The 26,469-nt window shown below is 44.3% G+C and overlaps 2 protein-coding genes across 2 annotated transcripts in view; one reads left to right on the top strand and one right to left on the bottom strand.

The window, feature by feature from the left end:
- The window catches only part of HACD3 (3-hydroxyacyl-CoA dehydratase 3), a 16,699-nt gene extending 6,744 nt beyond the window's left edge, over positions 1-9,955 (top strand). Inside the window, exons 6-11 of the mRNA XM_019503971.1 lie at positions 62-172; positions 827-954; positions 1,526-1,638; positions 2,447-2,553; positions 6,893-7,024; positions 7,977-9,955. Of these exons, the coding sequence (XP_019359516.1) occupies positions 62-172; positions 827-954; positions 1,526-1,638; positions 2,447-2,553; positions 6,893-7,024; positions 7,977-8,053 (668 nt within the window). The 3' untranslated portion in view covers positions 8,054-9,955. The remainder of the gene's footprint in view (positions 1-61; positions 173-826; positions 955-1,525; positions 1,639-2,446; positions 2,554-6,892; positions 7,025-7,976) is intronic.
- VWA9 (von Willebrand factor A domain containing 9) lies at positions 9,248-26,469 on the bottom strand. Its single transcript, XM_019503970.1, has 11 exons — positions 26,185-26,469; positions 24,430-24,537; positions 22,279-22,434; positions 19,807-19,925; positions 19,198-19,340; positions 16,465-16,557; positions 15,061-15,205; positions 14,719-14,852; positions 14,501-14,619; positions 12,053-12,118; positions 9,248-11,063 (listed from the first exon to the last, which is right to left on the bottom strand). Exons 1-11 carry the CDS (start codon positions 26,404-26,406, stop codon positions 10,812-10,814), a joined length of 1,557 nt encoding a protein of 518 aa, XP_019359515.1. The 5' UTR covers positions 26,407-26,469; the 3' UTR covers positions 9,248-10,811.

The following is a 26,469-nucleotide window of genomic DNA, read 5'->3' as shown; positions in this document are numbered from 1 at the left end:
ACTGCAGGAAATGGGAATGGCACTGCGTTTTGCTAACCTGATGTTTAACACTTGATTACAGCTTTCAGACACCTGAAGAGAGGATACTTGTTCATGTATAATCTTGTCCAGTTTCTGGGCTTCTCCTGGATTTTTGTGAACATGACGGTTCGACTGTTTATCTTGGGAAAAGGCAAGTAGTAGGCACTCTATAGCTGTGCTATTTCTTTGACCTTTACAAAAACTTCCAAATAATGAAATCTTAGCAAAGCTGCATTCAGGAAACTGTCAGCACCTCACTGAAACACACAACAGGACACTTCCCAAAGTTGCCATAGTGTTGAGGAGAGGAATTACTGTGGATCTGTAAATGGCAACTGCAGACCCATGATTTAGGGGCAATGTTTGCTTTGTTCTCAAATACTAAGCTCTCTATTGAAAAATTGCACTGTGGGGAAAATGCCCTATTTGAGATGTCGACTTCGCTGACATTTGGTATTAGTGAAAGCAGAACAGCCAAGCCACTGCTGTTCTTAAATATACAGCTGTGTACTGTGTTGATGTACAGTGCTACTGTTTCTTTTGTGTACCTTAAGTACTGAAATAATTCAGTGTATTGCATTTCTTCTAGCATAAGACCCTTTGCTTGAGCAAGGTAAGGCACTAAGTGTGTCTTTGATAGCCTGCCCAAAAGCCATCTATACAAGGTGGGCAAGCCAACTTTTCAAACCCAAACCTGATTCTGAAATGTATGCACAAATTGATTGCAGTCAAGGGATGTATTGTTGAGTAGGTTTTGCCATGGCAGGCATTCAAAAGCCTTTAAATGCTCTCTTGTTACTTACAGATTCCTTCTATGATACTTTCCACACCATTTCTGACATGATGTATTTCTGCCAGACACTCGCACTTATGGAGAGTGTGAATTCATTAATAGGACTCGTCAGATCACCACTGATACCTTCTCTAATACAGGTAATGTGGTAAGATGCCTCTTTTTCCCCCATGCCATCTTGGTCACTGTAGTTCTATGTTTTATATAGTAGTATTTAGGCCTTAGTGCTAAAATAAGTTAATGCAACAGCATTGGTGTCACCCTTGGGATCCACTTGACCTAATTAGAAGGAAACCATGCTCCCCAGCCTGGGCAGTAAGCCCTCTTCTTGGTTTGCCTGCCTAGGCCAGACCCCCTGGGACAAAAAGACATAGAGAAGCTGGCGGAGAAAGGTTTCTGTGCCAGGGTCAGTTGCTGCTATACGTAAGGTATGGCCAGGTTTCTGAAACATGGCTTCTTTCCCTGCTTCTGGCTAGGATCCAAACACAACCAGTGCAGAAAAGCTATAGGGTTAGGAAACAGCTTAGCTGCAGTGATAGATCCTGGCCTTACAGTATCACCCAGGCCTACCCCTGCCCTTAGTATCACATGCTAAAGGCACACATGGTGCTGCGGCTGAGAGCTTTTAAGGGGAAGGGCTAGCTTGCCCCCTGACTGTGCTCTGTTTGTATCTCTTGTTATACTTATAGGCATGAATGTTTCTTCTAACAGGTATTTGGAAGGAATTTGATTTTGTTCATCATCCTTGGCAGCGTGGAAGAAATGCAAAGCAGAGCAGTGGTGTTCTTCATATTCTATGCCTGGAGTATGATAGAAATATTCAGGTTTGTTTTGCCCTAGCACTTGTGCATGAATCTCATTTTTAAAGGAGCCTTTACTTTAAAATGGTTTTGAGTTTTGCCTGTGAAAGATGCCCTTTGGCATCAGTATCGCCATTGTGGCTCTGGAGAGCCATGTTTGTTTGGACTCAGGCTAGTCACAGCATAATACTCTGGTTAGTGCCTTGTTTCTGCCAGAGTCTGAATTGGTTCTAGTGATAGGGATAGGATAGAGCTGCATGCCTGCACATCTCCAAGGACAATCATAGGACTCATAATTTTCCATGGCAAATGCTCTTTGGTTATAGAAGGGGGTGGGGGCAAAATATGGCCCACAGAGTGATTTTGCCCAGCCTGCAGTGGGTCTCTTGGCATCACTGGGCAGCACTGGGGCACCCCCATCCTGTGCTAGCTTGCGGCTTGCCCCAGGACATGTGTGTAGCAGCAGCCACTGACGGATTTTATGGGTTTTGGCACTTTTGTTCTGCCCAATCTCTGCTCTGGGTTTTTAGTGCGTCTGTTTTTAACTGAGACAGTTGTCGAACAAGCCAGGCAGTTCATTCTCTCTGGGCTGTCTGACAAACAGCTGTGGTTTGGCAGCCTGCTAGAGGAAGAGCATGGCTACGACAGCCACAGGGACCAGCCCCTTTGTGAACATTAAGGCAGGAACTGAACACACAGTCACATCTTAGATAGTCAGCAGGGTTGCCAGATGACACCTTATGGCCACTGTGCACAATGCTGGAACAGCATGTTAAGTAAGGAGCTAACCTCATAAGTGACATCTGTTTTTCTCAAACTGCCTTTGCTCCAGGTATCCCTTCTACATGCTCTCCTCCATTGACATGGAATGGAAGGTCCTCACCTGGATCCGATACACCATCTGGATCCCTCTCTATCCTGTCGGAGCCTTGGCAGAAGGTATGTTTGGGAAAGATCACCACGCTGTCGTGCTGATAAGTCTTTTGCGAGACTTCCTTTCTTTTCCAGAACCAGTTTAAGATCCATTATGTTAGAGGGACAGTAGCGACCTAATTCTTTTGCGAGACTTCCTTTCATATGGAGGGGAACAACAGAGTGTCTGCATCATAGAACCCACGTCGTAGAAAAAAGATTTGATCAGAACCAAATTGGCTTCAGATTTTTCTTGACAAAACAGTTTTGTTCAGCCCCCTTTTTTGGTACTAGTAAGAATCACAAGGGAAATGAGGGGCTTGACTTGTACAATATGGTGGCAGGGGTGGTCTTAAAGTCTTCCCGCCAAGGATGTGGGAGCCTCCTGCTCTTCTGGAGGGCGCCTGAGTCCAGGTGTCAAAGACTGAGAGCACTCACCCAGGAAGAGACCACAGCCTGGTGGTGAGACATTGGATTCACATCCCCTCCGGCTGAAGAAAAGAATTGCTTTGGGTCTCTTCTGTTGTGGTCTACAGCTTGAACTACTGAATAAATGGGCAACCCCAGCATCTCCAGCTCCTCAAATGCAGCCCCAACTATTTTTTTCCGATCCAAACTACTTAAACAGATTGCACCGGATAGAAGATGCATTTGAATTCAACCTTCGTGTTAATTCAAGATGCATCCACATTTTCTCTCAGTTGAGGGAAAAAATGTCAGTTAAGACATGTCTGTAGAGCCCTTAAGAACTTTATACTTTTTGGTTTTTTACTTGAACTTATGATGCAGGCTGTTTTTAGAAGAAATTTAAAATTTGTTTTTAAAAGTGTGTCTTACATTCAGAGGGATACAGTAGCACTGAAATGACCAAAACTCACATTTTTCTGCAAGTTTACCAGCTGCCCAGCTCCACAGGCAACCCAGTAAGGATGACAGCTAAAGCCAGAGAAGACCCCACCTCCCATCCAGGGAGGGTCTAAGTAACCCACGCTACCAGTTTAGTTAGCAATAGAGGTGCATATTGGTCTGTATTGGATTAGCACCGACAAAAGGAAAATTAACTTTATTGGCTTTTTTTTGGTTGGTGTAGCCAATAATATTCACCGATAAATATAATACAGGCAGTCCTCAGGCTTAATTGGTTCTTGAAAACCACATCTTAAGTCAGAACCAATTTTCCCATAGGAACAAATGTTATAAATGGGGGATTGGTTGCTGAACCAAGGCCCGATACCCTATTTTCACCAAAAATAACCTAGAATTTTGTACCTGATCAATTATAGATGAGTAATATAGCTACATTAATGTATTTATATCGTAAATAGCAATCATTGATTTGGAAGGATTTCTTTGAGGAGACTTTGCTGGATGTTTTGAAGGGCTCTTGGTTGGATTTTTTGAAGGGTTCTTGGCTGGAGTCTCAGGAGTCTTGGCTGCTTTCTTAAAGAAAGTGTCCAAGGAAGTTTGGACAGATGTTCTCCAGGGAGATGGGTGACGCAGCGAACTTGTTCACTGGCATGGTTTGGTGTCAGATCAAGTGTTGTAAAGTTGGAACTGACTTTAGACATTTGAAACTGTGTCAATTTATAAACATTGTAAGTGCAAAATGTTGTAACTCAAAATGTTGTAAGTTGAGGACTGCCTGTATGCCTTCTGGCCAGGGCCCCCACACTCCATGGGCATGCAGCTGCAGCATGCTTGTCGCCAGGAGTGCAGCTGGGCAGCGTGGAGAGCAGTGTCCCACAGGTAAGTCTGTGGAAGGGAAGGAAAGGGGTGTGGAGGGGGCAGATCGAGACCCCTGTGTTGAGGGAGGGAGTAGAGTAGGGGCAGGGCTAGGGGCAGGCCCTGTCCAGCCAGGGGGGTGAATGGGCCCCCAGAGCTGGGAGCGGGATGGAGCCACAGGTGGCTCATCCAGGAACACCGAGGAGGGGGAAGGATAGCTCCTGGGTGCCGTGTGCACCCCTGGGGAAGGTATGGGGGGCACATGCCCCCCCAGATTGTGCATAGGATGGCGGCGGGCTGCCCGCTTCATGGCCAGGGGCAACGCCAGCCTCTTCCTGGTGGAGGGGCTGGGCCAGGCCTGCACTCAGAGTGGGAAGGAGCAGGGTGGGCTCAGCTGCATGGGGTGGTAGGAGGGGTGGCTATGCTGGGGGGCTAAAGTGAATTTTGGGGTGACTATTGCCCCCCCCACAAATCCCTCTCTAGTGCCATCCCTGCTCAGCACACTCCACTCTGGTGCCTTTCCGCCAGGAGCCCCACACTGTGGGGCAGGCAGGGGACGTGTGACCAACACAGGGCTCCTGAGGGTAAGGCAGCAGAGTGGAGTGCCCCAAGCAGGGGTGGCACTAAGCAGGGTTTGGGGGGGGCTATAGCCACCCCAAAATTCACCGTAGGCCCCCCATGGCCACTTCTCCCAGCACTGCCACCTGCCCCACTCCCACCCACTCTGAACCCAGCCCTGGCCTAGCCCCCCACCACCAGGAAGAGGCTGGCCCTGGCCACAAGCCCACAGCAGGCAGCCCACCTCTTCCCCATGCACAAATCCAGGGGGCACACGGCCACCATACCTCCCTCGGAGGTGCACTCAGTGGCAGGGAGTTGCCCCCTTTTTCAACCTCCCCCTACGCCCTCTGAGCGAGCCACCTATGGCTTCATCCTGCTTACGGCCCCAGGGTCACATACATCACTCTGGCTGGGCAGCACCTACCCTGTCCCATTCCCTCCCTCACTGTGGGGGCCTCAATCTCTCCCCCTCCACAGACTTATCTGTAGGGCACTACTCTCTACACTGCCCAGCTACATTCCTGTAAGTTAGTTAATGGATCAGTATTGGTCAATATGGCTGGTTAATAATCGGCTATCGGTATCAACTACGAAATCAGTGCACCCCTCATTAGCAACCCTGCTGGTAGTCTGGGAGAGGTCTGAGATTGCACTGGTGGGGGAAGCGACCTTACCTTTGATCTGTGGAAGTAAGGAGGACACTAGCGCTGCTGATGACTGCTGTGCTTGCCCTGTGGATAGACGGAGAACATCAGTTTCCAGCAGTCAGGTTGGCACTTCTTATCCCCCCTCTAACCTGGCCCACCACACTTCAGAGGAATTTTTTAAAGACATCTTTACATAGCCAGCATTGCACTCCTCCCCACCCTGACCTGGGTTTTGAAGTTACACTCGTGTGAGCTGTACCTTCTGCCAGCCAATCCAGGTGAAGACATCACTAGCAGCTTTGGGGAGGAAATTGCATATTTGGCTTTGGCTGGAGAAGTAGAACAGCTCCATGTAGTTGGCCGGGAGCAAGAGAGAGTTTATGCTAGCTATTTTCCTCCCCACAACAGAGGTTCCCCAAAGACAGAAACTACTACGGCCCCTTCATAAGTGGGAAGAACAGGGGAACAAAATGGAGGCATGTGAGGTTTTGGCTGTGGGCTATCACATGGCCTGGTGTAAAACAGAATGCCCAGTTTTCTACCTCCTATGGCTGGTTCATGGCATTTCATTCTTCCATTCTTCTGGGTTGATTTTCATCGGAAAGTGCCATGGGGAAGCACTTCTGCAGATGCCTTTCATTTCTCACGTGGGAAGCCACAGCCATCATCCTCTTCCCTCTCCAGCAGAGGATGAGCTAGTATCCAAGTGCCAGCGTGACAAGCAAGGATGCAGGAACAGTCTTGGCTCCAAGAACATGAATGTCCCATGGTCCAGGGAATGCCAGTCTTCTGGGGAAAACTCCATCCACGCAGCAGTGGTCGTGACAGAACTGCAGCCCCCAACCCCTCCACTCCGAAGGGGGCCAAAGCCATGGAGCTGGAAGTGCTTTCTCCAGGCTGCAGCTACTACTCCAGTAGAGCTGTATGAGCACAGCGTTCCTGTGAGAGGAGCCCAGCCAGAGGATGCTTGGAGAAGCAGGACCCGTGGGCTCTGCTCTTTTCCAGGACCAGTTTGAGATCCATTATGCTAGAGAGACAGTAGTGACCTAATTCTTTTGTGAGACTTCTTTCATATGGAGGTGAACAATGTGTTTACATTAACTTTTCTGCTGAAACAGCTTGGAGTTCTACAAAAGTGTGCACCGCTGGTTTGCAATCATAAGAGAAACCAGCTGCTGTAGCCATAAGAGAAACGGGCTGAGTAGTCCCCTTGCTGCAGGGAATGGGCTCATAGCACTGCTCATCAACCCCAAGGACTAAAGTCTGGCAAAGACCAGGACTTTGAGGCAACTTTGTATAAAATAACAACTTTAAGTTGATTTATGCTGAAGTCACTATTTACCAGTTAAGGAACACATTTGAGAAAGTTCCTGTTTGACCAGCTGTATAGTTTACCTTGTACTTGACCTCTCACCTGCTTCACTTTCTGCTTTCAGCTGTCTCTGTGATACAGGCCATCCCCATCTTCAGTGAAACAGGAAAATTCAGTTTGAGATTGCCAGATCCACTGAACGTCACAATCAACTTTTCATTCTTTCTTCAAATCTACCTTATATTATTATTTTTAGGTAGGCCATTCTGGTTTTTTTATTGTGTTTTCCCAGCTGTTGAAAAATCCAAAATCAGTGGTTGGGGTGGGGGGGAATGGGGGAAGGAAGATGACAGCTTCATTTTTTTAAATTAAATTATTAGTATGTGTTTGGGAAGTCGTCATAACACCAGTTTGTATAAGCTTAAATTCTTCTCGTCCATGTGGTATGTCTAAATATGTTAACTGAACAAATTCGGAGGAAAACAAGTGAATAATAACAGTTGCTTAAAAAGAAGACCTAGAACATAGATTACTTTAAGGTACATACAAATATAGATGCTAAAAAATACAGTTATAGTTCAACAGGATAGAGATGTTTAACTAGACTATCATTGCACCAGCGCAATATGAAGTAGTCCTCTGGAAAGCAATATAGGAGATTTCTTAACAACAGTCTATTATATAAAAGTGATGTTTACCTGTGATCAGCTACACCCGATTGTTCTCTATTAGTGGATCTTTGATGAAAGTGCGGTGTCCTGGCTGATGCTACTGATGTCAGAGGAACGCATGTTCTCAACTCAGGATTTACAAACAAAAACTTAGCACCCTAACTAGACTTCCATTCTATTGGAGAAAATAAATCACAGCGACACTTTCCCCCGTCTCGCTGGGGATCCAGTCTGATACAGTCTCTGCAAGGTTTACAACACTTCTTTCCTTGCAAGTTCCCTAGAATTATTTTACCTTTTTTCTGCTACCTTTCAAAGGTGACAATCTGAACTCCTGAGCAGCCTTACAGTACCAAAGCAGTGTTTATCTTTAGCTCTCATAGTTAGACACCTAAGGAAAAAATCATTTAACTACTATTTGCAAGTGCTAGTTTGAGAAATGTGCCAGTTCTTGAATTTTTGCAGAAAAAATTGTCCGGCGTAAGTTATCTGCAGGGATCTTTGGCATCAAGTAAACATTCTCTCTCTCTCTTTCAGGAGGGTTTATAAACTTCCGTTACCTTTACAAGCAAAGGAGGCAGAAACTTGGACCAAAAAAGAGAAAGATGAAGTGAAGTTAGCGAAGCTGTGATTTTCTTACCTAATTTATCTTAAAGACAAGATGAGCCTGTGATTCTTACAGTTTTACCCATTATGCTATAAATACTTTTGTACAGTTCAATGATCACGTTAGATTTCTTAGCATCTTCGGAAAACATTCCTCTATACTCTATTTGGTTACTCTTCAGTCATATATGCATGGTATTTAATGTTGAACAATGACCTAATACTTAAATTTATATCCCATTGACCACCATGTTACCAAGAAATCCTGTTATCTGCATATAATATACTTACGAGAAAAGAAATGGAGCAGCGCTAAATAGAAAAAGACTAGTTATTTTGAATTGGGTATTTGCTCTTTCAATATTGCATGCAGATAAGGCTTCTGATGTTGGGATATAATATCAGACCATTCACTCCCAAAAAGGTTTGGGACATTTATTAATGATCAGTGGGAACTCTGCTTTTTTTTAGCAGCTTTCTGCTGATTTATAAATAACCTGGAAGTACAACTGGTTGGCTTGGACATGACTAACTTGTTCTTGGCTTGTGTGCAATAGTTTCTGTACCAGTGCAGCGGGAGTACCTTGTGTTCCTGAACAGCACCTAAGTCCTATCCAGTCATTAGTAGTGGAAACAGCCTAGTCCTTCTGACTTCCCTTGGTGGCTTACCAGGTAAAACACTAAGGCAGCAGCTGCTTTGTGCTGTTGTGTGGCTTCTAACTCCCCCCTTCCTGAGAATTTAGATGCTCAAACACTGGAAAACCAGGCAGTTCCCTTTGTTCTCTGTATCCTGAAAAAGACATGAGCGCTGCATTAGGAGGCACACAGGTAACACTGAGGTATTAGGGCAGCAGAGGCAGCTAGTTCTTGCTCTGTCGTGTTGGGAACTGAGGGGGACGTGACTGATCAAATCGTGCTGACGTGGAAAGTTTGCCAAGCGTACTTGCTTACCCACTCTCAGTATGGAGTGCTGGGGGTCTGTGTTGATCCAGGAAGCTGCAGGCTGTTTTGGTGCCACAGACCAGATGGGGGAGAGTCAAGCGATGCTTTCAGATACTTCACTGTTTGCATTAGAGATTTTTTTTTTTTAATACCATCATAGAAAAATTGCCCCCACCCTGGCATCAGGTATTTTCAGTGGTGGACCCTCTCCCTGCACCTCCAACTTGACCTCCTAGACTTCAGCCCTGTCTTGCTTCTGTGGTTAAATTTAAAAGCCTGTAGCAGCTTGCAGCATTAATGCAGGCTAACAGCCATAATCCAGAAGCATCCCTGATGTTCACTACACCCCACTGTTTGCATGGCCGTGTGTTAAAAGTGTTGTAGGAAAAAGGTATCTGTCCTTTTTATTCCCAGGTCCCAACTGATCAAACTGTTGGTTGTTTTTTCACTGTTAAACACTCCCAGTGCTACTTCCTATCAGGCCAGGGTAAGGACATACAGGCTCATCAGAGGGCATTTTGCAACAAACAGTTTTATCAACAAAAGACATTAGGTCTTGAAGAACTTCTGTCGCTTTTGAAATGTCTGATGAATGAACCTTTGGCTCATGATGGCAAAGCCAGGGCATAAACTGCTTCCTCAGGAGAGGCAGGGCATAATTTATAAACTTACTGCTTCACTACTGCACACACATTTGCATACACAAACCTGCTTGATAACAGTTGAGGGATCATATAGGTTAGAGTTAGCACTGAAATCTCATTAGCATGGCAGGGATGTTGCCTTCCATTATTTTGTTTGAGCTCCTCAACAGGGCATTTATTCTTTATTATACATTTTCATAACAACATGACATTTCTCAGTTAAGTTGTAATATCTGGTGGAAGTTGTTACAGACCATAATCTCCTGAGTTTCCTAGTTCTAAAAGCAACAGAATGTGTATTTCTATCAATAAAGATTTACAAGCGAAGTCCTCTTTTGTGTTGTTCTTCGTACAAATGACTGGAAACAATTTGGTACCTGACCTTCATGGTGAACAGCATGGACATACTTTCCCTGGCTCAATATTAAGCCTGTGTAATACTAAGCATGAATACACCAGAGATCTTATGAAGCTGGAACCAAAAGCAGTTTCCACAAAACATTAATCTTTATTCATGTCATAGCTTACAATTTATTTTAAAAAAAACCCACTTTTTTCATTGCAGAATGTAAACTATTCTTCATGGGTGTCAGCACCACTGGACAGGTGATGTTAAAATGTTAGCAACTGCATTTTGAACATCAGGCCATAAATTGTCAGGCAATTGCTTGTGGAAAGGGTGAGCTGTGCATCCAACCTGAAGCCATGTACATGTGTGCAGCTGCACAACTGGCACTTGGAAAGTCAGGCCCCAAATGATAACCCCAGCTGTTGGGGTAGAGGCTTCACCAATGCTTGTTGCCACTAATCTAACGCTGTTAGCCCCCAATCACCAGTGGGTACAGGCATAGTGCTGGCACCATCCACTGCCTGAGAGCATTGTCTTTGTTTCTTCACACATCCTTTAACAACATACCAAGTTCCCTCTGCTCACACTTCAATGCAGTATTCGAGGCCTTCGCAAGACATTTAAAAATACACTTTCCAGGTCAACCTCTAAATCCACAAAAACGAAACCAGTCCCACATTTAGAAATAAGAGATTGTATTTAGAGACTCTCCAATTTGTATCAAAGTTCTTTGGACAATATTTGAACAGGTCCCAGAACGCAAGTAAGACAGGAAACTTTGGACCACTTGAGACTTGGAAATCCTTCCCAAAAAGTTCTAAAAACCAGTTCTCACATTCTCTCGGCACTGCTCCCTGAGAAGTCAGTCTGCAGCGGGGTGATATTGTGGTCATAGGCAGTATATTCTGAGGTCCCAGTACTTGCCACTTTGAGTTGCTGGGCAGCATGTGTAAGCTGGAATGCTGCATCAGGATGAGCTGTATCAGGAAGAAGTGTGCACTCCCTTTCCAGCATATCGGCCACGCCTTTCAGAAGATCCAAAAAGCCAAAAGCCAAGGCTGCCTTGCGCAAACGGTTCAGTTCCTGGGAGGAAGAAAAATGCCATTGAAAGCCATCCCTATTCTAACATTCTGCTCCTTGCAGACTTGCTCCAAACAGTAAAACAGGTGGACTCTGGTCTGGGAAGCTTCCCAACCAGAAACAAAATGAAGTAAGGGTGACCTCCAGTGCTACTAAGAACGCTGAGTTTCCCCATCACCTGCTTTTTTCTGCTTCCATGGTCACATTGCCCTTCTCCCAAGCTAGCAGTCCTGAAGCTAAGTGCTCTGTCATTTGCTCCGTCCTAGCATCTCGATCATCAGGGCCAGCAGATTTATAATACCGATTTTCTTAGGTTGTAAACTTATGACAGGGACTGTAGCTCTGCATGTTTTTCTACAGGGCACACCAGCACCCCAGCTGGAGGCAAACATCATAAATTGCTTTTGCTTTATTGTGGGAGGAGTGGCAATCGACCCTGGTCATAGTCTGGTTTTAAGAGTGCTGCATTGGAGCCATCTGTCCTTGGAGTATTAGATTTCACTCTGCCTTGCTAGCAGCAGCCTTCAGCATGTTGCAGGCAGCAGCTCCTCAGAGGAGAAATTGTGTGGGTTACTGCCCGCTCACGCTCTCACTTCCTTCTGTGACCCCTCTGGACCAGTCCTGTGCCCTGTGTAGCAGCCTGTGAAAGCAGGATGAGACAGTCTCCCTGTTCCATTTAGGACCTCACTTGGCAGCAGTGACTAGTGCATACCATTCCTCCTCTCTCTCTGAGAGAACATCCACCACCCCCAAAATGTACAGGAACTCTGTCCACGTGAGCAGCAGATAGGAAAGGGACTCAGCATCTCAGCTTTACTAATCAGTGAACTGAATCAAATGCCTACCTCCCTCCCCGCAGCTGCTGAGAATTAATGCTGACCACGTGTTAACACCCCCTACATGGCACTCAGGCTCTCTATTGATGGACCATCACCACTGGGCTTCCAGCTTGTACAGAATATGGTTATAAGCAATCCTACAATGTTACTCACTTTATAAAATGTTTGAGTTTTTTCAGGAAGTTTTCTTGCATTTCTCAAGATTTTCTGCACATCCGTCTAGAGAAAGGAAAAGAAAAGATCATGTCATTTTTCAGAGAGGCTGCAGGAAAGAATCCCCAACAATGGCTTAGGAAACAATCCTTCAATCTTTCCTGGAGCACCTGTGATTACTGGCTTCTGATGCTACTCACCCAGGGTAACACACACACGGCAATTATACTAAACCAGTGGTGCTCAATCTTTTTGCCTGGTGGGCCAGACTGGCAGTGCCCAGTTTGTCCACAGACCAGGTACAGCCAGCATGCCCTATCCCGCACCTGGGCAGGCATCATCTGGCTGTGTAGAGGGGGATGGAGGCAGGCCAGTTCCTGGCACAGAAAAGGAGCTTGACTCAGCCCCATGGAAAGGGAAGGGAATGTGGCCTGGCCCTGCAGAGGTGGGGGACTGTGAAGGGGATGTGGCCAGGCCCCTACCTGGCCCCTCAGGGAGGGAAGGGGGCATAGCCTGAACCTGGGAAGGGGGCATGGCCAAGCCCCGACCCAGCCCTGTGGGGAGGGGAGGGGGTTGGCCCAGCCCTGCGAGGGAAGGGGTTGCAGCTTGATCTGGCCACAACTGGGCACACACTGGTTGGTGTTTCGGAATTTGGCAGGGGAGAATGTTTCCATATAAATAGCCACTGCACCCCCACTGCCAATTTTCCTGACCCATAGCGTAGAAGTGCACTGATATATTGGTTGCCTATTGAATCAGCACCAATAGAAGGGAAACTACATTATCGGCTATCTACTTTTTTGGCTGTTGTAGCTGATAATGTTTACTAATAATTATGCCTGCTGGCCAGGGCCCTGGACACCTTGGTTCCCTCTCCTCCACAGGGCTGATGCCCCCAGATGCCTGGGTTCCCTCAGGAAATGGCTGGTTTCCCCTTGCAGGCGGGCAGCATTTTAGCCTGCAACGGGTTCTGCTTGGGGCTGCTGGGAGCAGGACACAGGGGGCCTATGTGCATGTGCATGGCCGCATGAATGCACGTGGCCAGGAATACAGCCAGGCAGTGTGGAGAGCAACTCCCTGCAGGTAAGTCTAAGGAGAAGAAGGGGCATGGGTTGGGGGGGACAGATCAAGGCCCCCATGGTGAGGGAGGAAGTTGGGGCAGAGGTAGAGGCTGGGGGCGCTGCCCAGCCAGGGTGGTGCACGGGACCTGGGGCTGAGTCAGGGTGTATGATGGAGCCACTGGCAGCTTGTCCAGAGAATGCACGGGGGTGGGGGTGGCTCCTTACCACTACACGCAAACTCTGGGGGAGGCATGGGGGGCATATACCCCCATAGATTTGTACATGGGGTGGATGTGGGCTGCTCGTTGCAGGCTTGGGGTTCTCTGCTCTGCTACCTTTCCCTCAGGACCCCTGAGCCAGCCATGTACCCCCTGCCTACTCTGCAGCAGTGGGGGCAGCAAGTAGTGCTCCCTGCTGCAGAGCTGGCAGCGGGGTGCATAGTTGGCATGGGGCTCCCCAAGACAAAGGCAGCAGGGCAGAGAGTCCCAAGCCCACAGCGGCCACACTGCGTCCACCCTCACCCTGCTCTGTGTAAAAGTGTTGCTGTGGTTAAAAATGGTGGTGGTGGGTCTTGAACTAAAGCTCATTTCACAAGCTTTAGTTCAAGTGCCCCTGCCACCATTTTTAAGTGCTGGGACACTGATACATGTGACACAGGACTGCTGGAGTGTGCAAAAAATAAAGGTTTATGTCAGTACTTTAAAATGCCTTGCATTGTTACTAATATTGGTTATTGGACTGGCATCAGTCGATATAGTCGGTTAATAATAGACTGTCAGTATCGGCCATCAGTATAGGCCAAGAAAATCTTTATTGGTGCACCCCTACCATGGGGAGCCCTGTAGGCCAGATGAGATGGGTGCGTGAGCTGCATTTGGCCTGTGGGCTGGAGGTTGAGCACCCCTACTCTAAACCAACTGAACTAAGCATGATGCCAAGTGGCCAGGGATGGCTTTCAGTGAACCATTTTCATTTGCTTGTGTGTTTTAATCATGTAATTTTAAAGAGAAAGCTTTTAGAGAAACCACAATAAAGTAACAGTACAAGATGGAAGCAACAGAGACTATGCTGCTGCTAGCAGGGAGGGTATCAACAAAGTCCAGCCAGTAAAAGAAGACGGTAGCTTGTTACATGTCAGCTGCCCCACAATAACTGCCAGTCTGCCCTAATTAAAGAGCCAAACAGAATCAGTTCAGCCCTATTTCCAAGGGCTACGTTGCCCTAGTTCAGTACTCACTTCCTGCAGGATAGACATGGGGACGTAGACAGTTCCCCAGAGCAGATGACGCACAGTCGAGCCCCACTTACCTGCACCCTGTGCTGGATACTTCCAAAGGATCACCGCTAAGCTACATCAAAGCACCAAGGCTAAATACAGAGCACGTACCTGCAGGCCGCTTGGTTTGATCCACACAGTGACATTCTGTGCATAACTCCGCTTATTCTTGGGCTGCAAAGGGAAAGGGCTCTTATTGTCATCTTCCCCATAAGGGTTTTCTTTTGCATCTGAAAGAAGAAAAGACTTTTAAGAACAAGACTTGGCTGGGACATTAACACAACAAACATCACGTGTACAAGGGACTTTAAAACTGGGTTAGTTACTACCTGAAATAGGCCCAAGCTGTGCCATTTTCCCTAGCCAAGGGAGGGGCTCAGGCCCAGGTTCAAAGAGAGACATCATGAGGTTTGATTTCTTCTTGCTGTCAGCCTGGGAGTACAGCATCCCATACCACTCTGGCCTAGAGAAAAGAGTAGACCATACAGGCTGAAAACTTCATGTTTCTTTCACTTCCTACTGTAACTTGAAAGCTTCTGCAAACTACAAAATCCAGAATCACATTAAAAAAAATCCAACTTTTGTATCCAGTACTGTGAGGTTTGCATAAATGACTGCTCCTATATCCCCAAGGGCAGAGAAAGACTGCAAGAAGAACTCCACATCCATACCCTAACTGGACAATGGCCACCATGCCTTCCACCTTCAGGCTCCCATGCAGCAGTACACAGAAGTTGGGTATTTTGCCAGCAATCTGATTAGCTGAATTCTCATCTTCTGTGTCATCAGTGATCCCTGGACCCAACTCATCCCCTTCTGTGAAAAAAAAAATAAAAGAGAAAAAGCAAGAGCATAAATTTAAACTCACAAGCACTGGTTCTACTATGCAGGGCATCTAGCACCCATCACTTGGAAAGTCCCCTAGAACAGATGCCTGTCATTAATGGAGAGCAAATCACCCTATAAGAGCAACATTCACCCCCCACACACATTCAAAAGAGCAACGCTGGCCCCCTGCACACATTCTCCTTTCTATAGGAAAGCTCCAGTTCTTGCACAATCTCAGCCTCCCCTCTGATATGCTGAACCCCATGGGCTAGAACTGCAGCACAAGACTGTCTTAAACAGCTGCCAAGTGAAATGCCTGGGCAAAGTAGACTGTGCAACTAAGATGGCATAGGATGATGCATTTTTCTCCTGTATCTTCCTCACAAAACTGTTTCTGAAGAGCTGCCCCAGACCCAAGGGTAACTTATCTTTGGAGAAAAAACACTAAAATACCCATATTCTTGCAGCCAGTACACACAGAGTCTTCTGATCAGAGATCCCTGAACCATCCTCTCTCATGATGTTTCCCATTTCTAGATCACCAGGAGCAATTTGCTGTATGTTAGCAGCTGGAATACAGCTGTGCTTCAGCAATCAACAGCTGGTTTTTACAAGGGAGACACCTTTGGCAGAACCAGAGTGCTGATATATAGAGACCAACCCAGTAATTGCTAAGTTTTCCTTTCAATCTTTTTTTCCAAGAAAAACCTCACAAAATTTCTTCTTTGCACTGCCAGCTGGTTACACATACTATACAAATAACATTAGCTAGCAGTGGATGACTTTTCTGAGTAACATAAATAATCACAGTGCTAATTCAAAGCCATGTTGAAGGCCAGATTTAAAAACATCCCAAGCCCCAAATCAGTACAAGCAGATAAAAGCTCGCATTAAGCATTCATCTCGTGTCACCTGCTTCCTGACCAGAGTTACTTTTAGCTCAAAATTCAGAAAGTTTTATTTATGGTGTTACAAAAGGGCCACTGACCCTTGTTGCAGCTTTGCCTTTTCATATACAGATACACTTTTAAGAGGATTTTTTTTAAAGAAAGAAGGTAGAGGTAGGGTTTAAGATTTTAATTTTAATGTGGCCATCAAAAATGCCCTTTTTTTTAAGGACATAGCACTTGCCCTTTATGCGATCTGCAGGATGCTGGGCTTTCTGTATTACCACCATGCCAACAGAAGATAAAAACAGTGAATTCCAAACAGCACAACAACAACCATTAGAAACAAAATCTGCTCACCTTTGTTGAGTGCTATGGGCAGCACCAGGTGTCTAGATAAGACAGGAGGGCTAGAAATATCAGCTATGTCTATAAAACCAACTATTTCTAGATCTGTAAAGAAACAATAGATTTAGGTCAGATTTGGAAACAGCCAATACATTTTTTACAATCAGTTTAACATCACTAGTTCTTGGACGTCTGGAAGCTTTTTGTGTCTACAGCACCTATCACACTGGGACCTGAACATGAGCAGGAACTGTCTGTGCTACAAACACAGCAATAATGGAACTTCAAAGTGGGCCATTAAAAACCAACTATCGCAGGTAGCCCTTCTGCAAGAGGCACCAGGCTATCCAGGAAAAATGTTGTTATAACTATCAGCTTTTTCAAGGTGTTTGTTATAAATCGTAAAGGACAGGAAGGGTCACTCATCTCTGAAATTGCAGGTGTGGATTGTCTGAGATTTTAATGAGCCTCAGCCTGAGCCACTCCCTTCTCACCACTTGCACAGCACACAGGGAACAGAAGTCTCTCTTCATCCCCTTGCCAGAGTTAGCCCCAGCAAAGAGAATCACTAGCAAATATAAAGTCAGCATAGCCCCCTTCTGCTGCTCCAGCTTCTGTGTCCAAGATGCACAGAATAATGAAGCAGCGGAGCCAGAGCATGGTGAATCCCTTGGGCAGCATACTTATCCAGCACAAGTCAGAGGAGCTCTTGGGTTCATCTAATAAATGCTGAGTACAAGAACCAGGAAGCTGTAATCTTTATATTAAAGGTCTCAGCTCTGTGGCAACGAATTTGGCCCAAAGGCTATAAAAATTGATGCTTTCCATAGCTAATACACCACTTAATTAAACCTACAAATGGTCAATTGAACTGCAATTAAGGTGCAGTTCAATGGACATAGAGCAACACCTCATTTATACCAAATTTCCTGTCTCAAGTGACAAGAAGATCACCCGCTTAGCTGAAATACGATAAGGAGTCCTCTTATCCAGACTAACACCACACCCCCATTTTTTTCAGCTGTGCTAGCTTTCAGTACTCATATCAATTTCTATTTAAAAGTAATACCAGTCTGAATTCAATGTAGATCCCACAAAAACATGTAATTACACTGTGCTCCCCACCCAAATATTTGTCCTTTGTATCTGTAAAAATCAATGAAGCCTAGATGCCCCAGTTGCAGTAAACCTACTGCACTTAGTGCAATTTAACGTAATTGTTTGATCACTGTATTTTTTGCAAGAAGTACCTGTTTTTGGCTGAACAATGCAATCGAGCCAAATCTCGTTTACAAAACTGCACAGGGGAGGCTGGGGAAGGGAAATGACCGCCTGGAACAATCTGACACTACTGCCAAACACTAAGGAATAAAGTCAAAAGCACCAGGGCAAGTGTACAATATGGATGAGCTGGAGGTTACTTTGCTGAGGCAACCTTATATTCTCTATCTACACCATAGCTGCAAACACTGCAGTATATGCTCTCTTTGTCATGCACTTGCTGATTTGTGGGTTGTGCACATTTATCAGTGTCCTCTGTGGGTGGGTGTCATTCACCATCTGGGAACAATGACTCTGCCCTTCCTCATTGTTTTTAGAGAGAATTTAGGAGGGGCAAGCAGTGCCAGATTGACATGGCTAGAGAAGGAAGATCTAGGCAATGGCAGTGGAAGCTTTCTCCAGGCTGCCCTGACAATCTTCTCAATTCCAGCCTCTCAAGAACAGCTCAGTCTCTGCTGACTTCTCTAGAGAGCCTGCTCCTTTATTCCAAGGGACAATAAGGTTTTGATGCAAGCTCTCTAATAATATGACCTGCATTGCCACCACCAGCTCATTTGCCTCTGAGCAACCTTCAGGGGATAATGGTTTCTAGTCACCACCAGGCTGCCCTGAATTCAAATTGCCCAGCTGTGAAAGTCTCCATATCTGCTTGTCAGACTCCTAAAACCAGACAGTCTCCATTTAAGAGGTTCAGATTAGAACTTGCAACCTAGGGACAAAGGAGACTTTAAGAATCCTTTGCCCCCTCCCACTGGATACAGACAGTTAGACTCTCCACACTGTTGTATGCTCTAGCCCAGTGGTCCTCAACCTTTTTTGTATCAGGACCCATTTGTAAACATCAATGGCCAGTCTCAACCTGGTGCCCCTCACTCCTGACCCACTGCCCCCTACCCTCCAGTGTGTGGGGCAGGGAGTAGGTGTGTGTGGGGTATGGCAGGCCCCAAGCAGCCCCTTAGAGGCTGGGACTCTGACAGCTTGCAAGAGAAAGCCCATGGTTTCCCCACGTTTTTCTCCTTTAAAGAAGAATCCATTTTTAGTTTGTTGATCCATTTTTAAAGTTTGTTCACCACCCTTTCATGTATTCTTGCAACCCACTTTTGGGTGGTGACCTACAGGTTGAGAAATGCTGCTCTAGCCCAACATGCCCTTTCTATCCTCTACATCATACTTTCAGAGAAATCCTTGGAGGTCAGTCTACAACTGTCCACCTGTCCCTGCACCAAGGAAATTTTCACCTTGGGTGAAACAAAGCTTTTAGAAACCCTCTATATCACTCCAGCCCTGTACAGGAGTCTGAAAAGGGTGAACACAACTGCAGTGTTACTGATGACTACATGCCACTCCTTGCGGGGCAGAGAGTGAGGAGAGAACACGCACTAAGCAAGGTGGGGGACGCTAGAAGAGAAATAAAAATTAAAACTAAAGTAAGTTTAAAACAAAAACAAAACAAACATTTGTTACCTGTATTTATTGCTTTGGGGATGGGATCTATTTCCTCATCTATAATGAAAGGTTCTGGTCTGGGAAATACTTGCACATCAGATGTTAAGTGGCCACATTTGAGAACAGCGTGGAATGGTGTATAAGCCAGGTCTATTAGTTTTCTAGAACATGATCATTTATTATTAGGGAAAAAGTAACACAAATCAGTTGAAAATAAATTATTTAAGTTTGTTTAAAGTGCACTAGCTGAGCTCCCAAATCTTTTATAAAATCTGAAGTTAACTTGATAGTTATAGCATTGCCCAGTGATGAATGCTACAGTACGTTATGAATTTTATGGCATGTTAATGCCAGTTCTTGAAAAGGTTCCAGGTAAATGTGCATCCCAAGTTGTCAAATTAAAGGAAAATATCTGTAAATATGGATGCTGCTGTTTTTAATTACTGAGTACACAAAAGAAATACCAGCCATAACCCAAGAAGGACAAGGTAGATCAATAATATAGTCAAAACGATGTTGGAAAGAAAAAGCCTCCGAGTTCAAATATCACAAATTATCAGTTATCTTGCATTATGTTTTTCTTTACAGGTGTAAATTAAGAACCATATGAGTTACAAGCCTACTAACCCAAACATGGACTGTACATTCTTCAAGCAAAGAGGTCCATCAATGGTAAAAATCTGTCCCTCCCCATTGTTCAAATCTATGAGTCGTTCCAGACAGTCGAGAGAATCTGAGCTCTGGAGCTGCAAAGCAAAAGAAAAGATATCCATATAGCACAAGAACAGAACAAATGTGTTATTACACAGATTTTAAGATTACCTCTGCCAATAAGAGTAAAGTCTGTGTGAACGGAAAATTATCTAATTAATTTTTAAAGAAGCCAAAAAGTTTGTTCCTGCAAGAAATTTACTCCTAATGTAACTTTTATTATTAGCCAGAATATGGCCCTTATACTGCAGCTGGTAAATCATAGTTTCCAAAGCCTTTTCAAAAGCTCCAGTACTCACAAGAACACTTAGTTTTCAAGAGTACTGAAGTACCTTTAATAATATAAACGGTGTATTTCTATAGTGCCTTTCCTCAAAGGATTACTTCGAGGGTAAGGTCCTTGGAGTAGAGGCTATTTTTCTGCTATGTGCTTGTATAGTGCTTGGCGCAGCATAGCCATTATCTCTGGCTGGATCTCCAAGGCACCGCTGCAATAGAAATAATCTCACAGCACTTTACCAATAATGGCAAGGCATTGCAAATAGCACTCTCTCCATTGGGAGCTGTGTGTCTGAGAAATCAAGGGTGAAATCCCAGTTTCAGAGATGCCAATGACAAAACTCCTATTAGCCAAGTAATTACCTACAATGCAACAGTGATCAAGTCCAGGCCAGAGCCCAGTTTTCCTGACTAGGCCCTATCCCAGGGGTGAGCAAAATGTGGCCCGGGGGCCGGATGCGGCCTGCAGGGTGCCTAAAAAATTTAGAACATCAATATTAATCTTCCCTGGGCTGGCTGTCATGCGGCCCTTGATGGCTTGCTGAAACTCAGTAAGCAGCCCCCTGCCCAAAATAAATGCCTGCCGCTGCCCTATCCACTAACCACAAACTGTATCCTGCCTTCCTCGATGTGCAGTTTTAGACCACCTTAATTGCAGTCAGGCAGAGTTTACATTTCTTAATTAGGAATGGGCTGGATGCAGATATTTTACCACTGAAAAAGAACAGAGCCTCACAATAGTATGTTTGTACGTTAATTCTTCCTAATGGTCCTGGCCAGTGAGAGGTAGACAGTTGAGGAGAAGCCTAAATCCAAATGGCTGGACCTTAGGTCACTCAATTTTTTTTTAATAAGAAGGTTTTCATTTGAAGATGAAAACTACTGGAAAAACCTGTTGGGCTTTTCTAAATTCTTCATTCTCAATTCAGAAAATGAAAATTTAACACATGAACATTTTTCACAGCCACTATGTTAGTGATTTTGATGCATTCAATGACAAATTTATTTCAAACTTTTAAAATTAAAAATGGGTCCATTTCCAACTCTGTTTAAAGGACACCAGCAAAATTTCTCATCAAGATTCTCCTTTCTGTATCTTTTGACCAGCTCTAGCTAAGATTAAGTTAACTGGACTTCAGCACAAACTATGCATGTTTTATGTTTAGTGCAACACTGGATTGGATGCAACCTAGAAATATATTCATAGCTGTATTTTATTAGTGGTTATAATAGTTTCCCGATTTTTTAGAGTAACATAATTTTAAGAGAGGGCTAGCAAAACATTATTCTCTTCCCATGGGAGGTTCTCAGAGATTGCTTGTGAGAGTGACTGCACATCCTATTAATAAAAGATCACCTTAAAAAGATTTTTTAATTTATTCTAAAATGTTAATAACACTTTATCAGTTTGATCAAGAAAATCATCCTTGACAAAGATCTCCAACCTGCAATATAAACAGCACACCTGCGTAAGTGGAAAATCCTTCTATTCGTGGCATTTCTGGTGTGCCCATTATGGAAAAATATAGACGACAAAAAAAAAACAAAACATTTCTCTTATTAAATAACCCTAAGATTTTCAAAAGTGGAGCTCAGATTTTTGGAGGTGCCCAAGAGTGATATGGTCAAACTCTCATGAAAACCAACACAGATTAGGAATCTTTTTTTCAAAATGCCAACCCAGGAGCTGAAAGTCTACATTTACATTTGCAAATAAACAACTCATTTTTCAGAAATGCTGGGCATCCAGTAGTCCACTTGAAAAGTGAGCCATTTACTGAAGACAGGATATGGATTTCAGAGACTAATTTTAGGACCTTATTTTTCAACACCTCAGCCTCACCTAGCACAGAAAGATGTACCCACAGAAACCCTGAAATAAAGATGATACAATTCCCTAGAACAAAACTGTCAGGAATCATCAGAGTCTGGAACCTCATGTTTTTTAATCTAAAGATAGTCATAAAATGAAGTAGCAAGCACTGCAGTTAAATGTGACCAAATTATCACCCAAACCAAGCACTATAGAACTAGGATGTTAGAAAGTGACTGAGAACATGCAAGAACTATTATCCCCAAGACTGAAAAATAATTTGTGAAAAGAGTCACCTCTTCCAGATTAGCCATGCACATGACGTACAACTTGGAGGGGAAGGGGAAAGGCAGAGGAAATCGGTTGCTTTCACTTCGTTGGTTATGAGTAGCTAAGGAGTGCCGCAGAGAGCCTCTGCCAATCCCTAAGCAGCCATCAGTTACTAGGACAACCTAGAGTGAAAGAAAAGGATATATTAGCAATTCCAACTCAACATGCCTTCATCTGTAGACAGGCACCAACATGGCAAATATTTATACCTGTACTTAACTTCACTCAAGCCAGTTGTCCTATTGGGACCAGCTCAACCCAGAAAATCCTTACTCACATAACCAGTCCCTATTTACATGGACTAGGTAGATAAGGATTACTGTTATAAAGTCTGCAGAGTTAGGCACTTGTATTACAAGTACATTACATAATGAATGCATTTAACCACTACAAATTAAATGCTCTACATAATAAATAGTTGTATGTACCATCTAAAGTTTTAATTAAGCAAATAGGATAGAATGTATTTTTATAAGTACCAATCATATGCTGCTACCAATAAACATAGACTGATAAGTAAAATTACACTGAGTCTTACAAAGCTCTACATCCTTTCAGCATAGAGACTACCTTGTCATAAGGCTATGCAACTGCTGGGGGCTCAAAACCTTTAGACAAAAGATGCTTGGGATGTGCAATCTGTTATCACTGTATAAAGAAAAGGGCCAACCTAATTTCCACAGATATCAATTGGGGCCACACCAAGGAAAGAGCTGTAAGGTACATTAGACCCTCCATACATTGCTAACAATTATAAGCTCACATACTAGTCTGTTCAGATCTTTCAGCAGCAGTGATAAGTACTAATGATAAGATTTTCCACTGAAACAAAGCCCAAAGTTGGCTGTAAAAATTCCCTACAAGTTACCTAAAATAACTGGATTACATGTACCCCAGTGAAATGTAGCCATTTCTATACTAGAATATGGCTGCTGTCTGACCTCTGTACACCAACTCTGCACAACAGGTTAGATCAAGAAGTAAAGAACACCAAACCCAGGTGAAATTAAATATTTATTCTTTATATCCAGATCTATAATCCAGAATTTTAGCAGATGGAAGAGCACACCGTTCGCAATGCTCTTCTTTTCAACAGCCCATTCTGCCACTTGCATTATCTCTGTGGTGCTTTTGTTTGCTGCAGAGCTTGCCAAGAAGATGCTTTACTATGAAAAGATTTTGCACAGTGCATTTTTCATTGCTTTGCAATCCGTCACCTGATAGGCCAGCACAGTGATGCCTCATATAAGAGATCAAGTTGCTAAGAATCTGATCTGTGTTTGATTGTTTTACACCCTTCTAATTCTTGGCTTTAGACATCTGCTTTTTCAAGGTGCCTTTATAATGGTGAGATTATGAGAGGTTCTATCTAGACAATGAACCTCCTCAGATTTTTCATTCTTTCTTTGAAGAATGCATAAGAGATGTTCCTCAGTCCACTGAGCTGCAAAATTAGTTAATTTAAACCATAACTCAAACAGCCACAGACTATTAGTGTCTTGGAAAAAATGAGGGCTAAATTCAGGCTTTTCCCTTCAAAGGAACACAGCTGAAAGCTTTAATGACCGAGTGGATGTTCTTTGAATTCTTCAACCTGATCAGGGCAGATGTAAGCTGCCCATTTGGTTTGGGGTTCGAGGACAAATCATTCTCAACTGCAACCCTTACCCTTGCTTGGCCCTGATCCTCACAGTGAATACTGGGAGAGGACAGTTGTATATGACCATGTCTCCTGCCTAGCTCACTATGGCTCCTTGGGGATAGTAGCCAGGAACATAAAACAAGCTTCCCCAAAGTGTTCAAGGATCACCATTTTCATAGATTTCATAGACATTTGGGCTGGAAGGGATCTCGGAAGATCATCGAGTCCAGCCCCCAAAATACATGCATTTGTACCAAGCAAATCTGTACTGAAGCGGGTTTCCCAATACTGTTCTTTCAACCACTATCTGGGTAGAAGTCAGTCCCAAATATGCTGCTAGGCACTCTACTGAAGGGCTGAAGTCTTCCATTGCAATAATGGCCATATACACTCATTTTTCAACATGCAGTTTATAGCACTCCAGAACTACTTGGATTGTTCTTAGAATCCAATGAACTCAGCCACCAACCATTACCTGGCAGGGAATTGCTGCACCCCATTCCTGCTGCACAATGTTGCACACCCCAAGCAGTGCTGCTTCTAGGCATGTTTTGTCATAATCGTCCATGTTGCTTAAGGCTTCCTGCAACAACAAGTGAACATCAGCACCTCTGGGTGGAGTATCATCATCACAAAGTATATACAGTTTATTTAGAGACAGGGAATAACTCATACTTATTTTCTGTGCCCACTGCATTACTATCAAAGGGTGAAACAATTATTAAAAATGACCTGCAAAATTTAAAAATTAGGCTTTTGCCTTTTTATGATGTAGAAGGAAAGAACTAAGGTTTGATTGGTTTCATTGAGTATTTTCTGCTCTCTCCTATTAAAGATTCAGGTCTGGCAGGGCACATATTGACCGGGGAACAACTGAAACTGTGAGCAAAGAACAAAAGCTGAGAGGAAACAAATCTAAGTACATGTAAGGCACAACCCATTTTTTAAAGATCCTTTACAGGTCTCTGAAAATAATAAAGGTAAATGCTGAAAGCTGTGCTGTTACCCCATGTAAAGCACAGTATTTGCTCCCATTGCCCTGATGTTTCAAACACCTGCGTACACACAAAATAACAATCTTCTGCTGTCTAACAGCACTTCCCATTCAAAGATCTCAGAATGCTTTCTGAGGGTCCATTTATTCACCCAGTAAAGTGATTGGAAAACCATGCTCAGCTTTAGAAGGCTCTATTTATCCATATCATAAATATGACCCTAAGGAATGCGGCCTCACAACACCACTATGAGGCAAGGCAGCTATTATAGCTCCAGTTTACAGAGGTGGTAGAAACTGAGCCATAGGTTGCTTGCCCCACAGCCTGAAATCTTGCCACACATGAAATCTATGCCAGAGAGAGATTTGTGTCCATTTTTAGCTTCAACTATACAACTTTCCCTCCTCTTTAAAATGGAAATGTATACTAGATCAGCAAAGCATCACAACACACTGCACAATACATACAGCAGTACAACCTACAGGGATTTGGTTGAACACTTTGGGCCTGACAGATTTCCCAAGGCCAACTGTCCAGAAATATGCTACAGAAACGAGAACGTGGCAGAATTCAGATGATAAAGGGCAAGCAGTATGGGGCACTGGTTTTAAGCAACAAGTCTGTCAAAGGACTTACACTTCTATAAAACAGTGTGTATGACATGGTGCCTGCAGTAGCTGAGGAGTGGACTTGAAGACCCAGGTCTCTTCTATTACTATGTTTCATAACCAGGCAACTTGAAACTCACAGTGCTGTGTCCTAACATTTCTCAAACACATTTACAACCTTCCTGTGTTCTCCGCATCTCCCTTTCTTTAGCCAGTCATGCCAGCTTACTGAAAACCTCTTACTCACTTTTTCCCATTCTCCTCCTACCTTGCATCTATCCTAAACCTTCCAAAAGCTTCCTTCGGCTGCATCACCTATGGAACAAGTCAGTGCTCACATCCAAAAATATGACTGTCACAGAACCATCAGTATGCAGACATGGCTCACCAAATAACCACCTCATTTTGTTATTCAGCCCCCTTTTCTCACATTTTCTTCCTCCCCGTAATTAACCCCACTTCAGCTGCTACCTGATAATTTAGGTGAGAGATCTGGAGGGAGGAATGGTCTCTTGGCTACTCTGGGTAAACTGGCCATGAGATCCTTAGATGTAATTCTGAAACATGCTGAATCTTACAAACACCAGCAACTCATTGATTCTCAAGTACATTTTTTAAATGCGGTACCTGAAGTGTGTTGTAATCTCTGGTAAAGGGAACCATCAGCTCCCAAAGCGATGAAAAAACCACCAAGGCTGTAAATTCAAGTTTGTAGTTGGTGGCCATGTGTTCAAACAACATGGTCAGTCCATGGATAGCCAGGTGTTTACGCTGATACTCTTCAGATCCCTCGACCGAGACAGGCCGGGTCATGGAGAGCGATACGTCCATCACCACCACTGTCGGCATGATGATCCTTTCTTTCCGTTACCACACAAAACAGTGCTTCGTGGAAAAGCTCTGTGGAGTGAT

The sequence above is a fragment of the Gavialis gangeticus genome, unplaced genomic scaffold (assembly GCF_001723915.1).
Source record: "Gavialis gangeticus isolate Ggan-Ray unplaced genomic scaffold, GavGan_comp1, whole genome shotgun sequence".
NCBI lineage: Eukaryota > Metazoa > Chordata > Crocodylia > Gavialidae > Gavialis > Gavialis gangeticus.
Note: the sequence above shows the minus strand (reverse complement) of the source record. Positions and strands in the feature narration are given on the sequence as shown.